Consider the following 4,119-nt stretch of genomic DNA (forward strand, 5'->3'; position numbering starts at 1 on the left):
AATATTAGGAATCTCTTGATGTGAGCTGTGTTGAGAGGTTGTCTCTGTCTCAATAAAAGTTCACTGATTCCCCATCTGCAGCAGGTGTCCGGTTGTCTTCATTCTCCGCCAGCCTGGTTAAGTCAATTCCTCCTTAACATCTAAAAGAACCTATTTAATGAAGGAAGACGGGTTCACTTTGTGTTTAATATTATTCTATTGCTGTTGTTGTTTTTTTTATATCCTTCAATTGGCGTCACGGAACAGGATCCGCTCCAGGTCAACTGGACCGGATGGGAGGACATCGGCAGTGGTCTGAGTGAACGGAGTTTGGACAAAAGCTGTGTGCACACAAAAACAAGGTAAGCAGACCTTTTATTTCTGCTATATTGAACACTATAAAAATACTTAGTGTCCAAACTCCTAGTAATTCATAACCAAAATTGTCTGGCTTACTTAAGGCTTGTTGAGAATCAGACAAGTGAATAAGAGATAAGTGAATAAGAAATAAGTGAATAAGTGAATAAAGATAAGAGTGAACTGAGGTCTGACCACGGTTGCAGCCGACGGGTTGCTCTCCGGTGTCGGATAAATACCTCAGTGCAGGTCTGGGACCTTGAAAGGGTTTATTAGTAACGCCTTTCTAAACAAATTAAAAGGTTAAAGGCCTTGAGAATATTTTTTAGTAATATTCTCTAAACTACAGAAGGGTTAGGAAGGCCCAGAGGACTTTATTAGAAAAGATCCTCTAAAACGTAAAAAGGAGAAGTACTGGTTGGAGTCCAAAGGAGGGGTCCCTTTGATCAATAGGAGAAAACGGATCTCTTCTTAAAACCCCGATGATTTTAGTGTTTTAAATGTTTTGATGTTCTGTTTGATATTGGACACACATAAATACACGCTGAATGCTTGCTGTGGAACACTGGGCAGGACAGTTTGGTTCTCCGTTGTTCACAGATTACACAATTAAAGGAACTAGGTTCCTCTTTTGGTTAAAATAATACACCACACATAGAATTTTTTTACACATTTATTACATACATAAGGAGGGTAATGAGTGACTGCAGGTAATGTATGAAGTGTGAATGAGACGTGTGAACAAGGTGACAACCAACTAGCACCCCTATCAGGAAGCTCTAGGCAAGGTTACCCGCCAGACTCCGGTTTGGTAGAAGCTTGGTAACACCTGAAGGGATATTTCAGTGCTGACTCACCTTTAAAGCAGCGCCCCAGCTGTTAGTGCCTAACAGAGGCAGAAACCCAGCTGGCCCAAATTCTCCTTTAAAATCAATAAAAGAACACTCCTCCATTGACAGTAAAATGGATGGAGAATTAGATCGACAAACTAATGATGATGGTTGGGGTCCCGGTGTTATTCTTAGCACATTGGGAGAACAATTAACATGTGTTGAGACAGTCATCAACTCCACACACCAGCCTAAAGAAGCAAAAAAGCAGAAAGAGTCATTGAGGAAAACAGCTGAAAGGTTAATGAAAGAAAAGGGAAAGGACGAGGGGAGTAGTGGTAACTGGGGAATAATTTGGCAGAATAAGGCTATGCAGGCAAAAGAGAAAGAGGAAGAAGCCAACTCAGCAGCAGCAGGTGCAGGTGTGATAAGCGGGGTGAGACACAGAAAGGAAGCAGATAAGCACGCAGGCCGCAAAGCTAAATTTAATCACTGGGTGTGTTTATGGGAAACTGCAAAACCACACATGAAGAAAAATAGGTCTCAGCCACCTCCCTATTCTGCCTCAACTCCTCACTCAGCAGGCATATATCCGGTACTTAATATCTCTGGTGGAATAATGACTATTGGAGAAGAACCGCCCGTAGCTCCAACTCCCATAGATACCAAGCATTTTTGCCCAGGAAGCTCCTCTCTGTCGGCGACATCCTCAGCTAGTAGTAGAGCCCCCTCTTCTATGTCCCATTGTTTTGGAACCGGATCTGAGGGCCTAACTGACCCATTTGCGAGCGCACCATTTGCGGTTCGAATGAACAGACAGGAACCCACTGAACAACAATTAACTGATCTAGAAGCAGCATTACGCAGCTGCTTAAATGAACATAGGTCAGTGGTCCAGGTGAATAATCGTGTTGCGTCAGCCCCTCTTTCCCGGTCCAACCCCTTTGCCAGCACTCCTGTCGCTGTTAAGGGAGATCTGACCGCTACTGCAAAAACTGAGCCTGGCACTTCACCAAATGTCACAGTTACCATGTCTTTGGTGGGCCGTCAGGATCCGGAAACACAGATGAGTTTAGCCCACGCTTTTGCTGACACTGCTACCCCACCAGGCGGGGAAGAAACTGAGGATACTGATGATGAACTCAGTGACCTTAACAATACACCCCCCTCTACCCCTCACAGTTTAGGATATCAGACTAGATCTAAGGGCCCTGTGCCTCAGCCTCCAGGCATGTTTCCCCTGGTCCAGACTAAAGCGCAACGTAGACCAGTGTATCAACCTTATTCATTCGGAGATGTCCAGGCCCTAGTGGACAAACTCCCTGACATAATGGAGGGAGGGAATGCCTGGTTGGCTGGTTTGGATAAATACACAGCTGGACAGGACCTCGCACTGGGAGATTTTAGAGCTATTATAACTAGGTGCACATCCCGATCTCAGGCAGCGGACCTGGAACAAAATGCGGGTACTACCACGCATGAGAACGAGGTGCCACTAATGCAGGCCTTGAGGTTTATTGGACCGGCCCTGCGCAAACAATTCCCACCCAAAAATCAAGGCACCTTACAGAAATTTAAATGGGAGGGAAAGCAAAATCCCACCCATTATCTAAATCAGGCTGTTGAAGACTGGGTGAACCATACAGGTCATCACCCCAGTAGGACTTGTTCACAGAGCATGTGGTTTAGAAGGGCGGTGCTGAGGGGCATTCCGGAGTCAGTAAGCCAGAAAATGGAGGATAATCCTGATTTGCAGGACTGTGACTTTGCAATCTGGAAGAAACATTTGATTTTTAATCTTAACAAAGTGCAGATTAAGTCTGATGATAAAGCGGAGAGCGTCGAAGATTTACAGTTGCAACTGTTGAAGGTTCAGCTGCAGAAAGCTAAAAACGACCTGGGTGGAAAAGGTGACAAGCCTAAAAAGCAGCTTGTGGCCGCTGCGGCTCCCCCTCCTGGTCCAGTTGCCCCTGATTTGTATCCGAACCCATGGCCAACTGATCCACAGCCCCCCCAGTATGGTGCTTATCACTCCCCGGCCCCTTATGGGCAGAGAGGTTCCCCATTTGGAGGAAACAGAGGTGGTTTCAGGGGAAGGGGTCAGATGGGAGGTGGTAGGGGAGGCCAGATGTATGTTTGTTTCCGGTGTGGACAACCTGGACACTGGGCTAAAGCGTGCCCTTTGAACCCGGCTGCTGGAAGAGGCAGGGGAGCCCGTGGTGGGCCCTATCAGCATCCTGGCCACAGAGGTGGACCTCGTGGTGCTTTAGTTGAAGTGCCCCCGGCCCCACAGATGCCTGTGATGGGGTGGGAGTACTACGAGGGTGGTCCCCAGCTATAGGACACCCCACAGACTGCCCAGGACGGTGAAGGGACAACGGCAGACCCTATGCTGTCCATAACTGTAGATAGAAGAAGAAGCAGCTTTTTAGTGGACACTGGAGCTACGTACTCCACCATTAAGGAGGTTGCTCGTGAAAGACTTACTGACAGAGTGATTACAGTGGTGGGCATATCTGGGGAACCTAAAACTCTGCCTTACACCGTGCCCCTCCCCACAACGGTTGGAGATCAGACTTTGTTACACAGCTATGTTTGTTCAAAACAGGCGCCTGTGAATTTACTGGGAAGAGACTTGTTGATTAAATTAGGAGCCACAATACTCTGCTCTTCACAAGGCCTAACTGTAACTCTCCCTACTGGGGTTGTGCTTCCCTGTTCTAATGGGCCAGAGGGAGGTGGTCAGTTTCTGCTGCAACCCTCCTCCTGTTTGGCGGACTCTGCTGACATCTACTGGGCATTATTGGAAGTTGAAACACCTGCTGAACCAGGAGTTTGGACTGCTTTTCAGCAATGGCGGCCGTGGCTCTCACTCCTACATCCTTATGTCCCTCCCCCTGACCCACCTCATGTTACACTGTTTTATGACAGGCATGACACCACCTGGTACCAG

At 47.2% G+C, this 4,119-nt stretch overlaps 1 protein-coding gene across 1 annotated transcript; it reads left to right on the forward strand.

Moving 5' to 3' along the window:
* Positions 1–294: 294 nt before the first annotated feature.
* Positions 295–3,544, forward strand: LOC147316972 (uncharacterized). The gene has a single exon (XM_086313520.1). The coding sequence runs from the start codon at positions 1,300–1,302 to the stop codon at positions 3,505–3,507; it is 2,208 nt and encodes a 735-aa protein (XP_086169646.1). The 5' UTR covers positions 295–1,299; the 3' UTR covers positions 3,508–3,544.
* Positions 3,545–4,119: the final 575 nt, after the last annotated feature.

Source organism: Aulonocara sp. 'chitande type north' Nkhata Bay, linkage group LG12, assembly GCF_057382095.1.
Source record: "Aulonocara sp. 'chitande type north' Nkhata Bay isolate Kocher_YH1m ecotype deep benthic linkage group LG12, A_spYH_male_GT1.1, whole genome shotgun sequence".
Classification (NCBI taxonomy): Eukaryota; Metazoa; Chordata; class Actinopteri; order Cichliformes; family Cichlidae; genus Aulonocara; species Aulonocara sp. 'chitande type north' Nkhata Bay.

Excerpts from the sequence above, each read along its gene's own strand:
- LOC147316972 (XM_086313520.1), top strand. The coding sequence starts at position 1,300 with ATGGATGGAGAATTAGATCGACAAACTAATGATGATGGTTGGGGTCCC.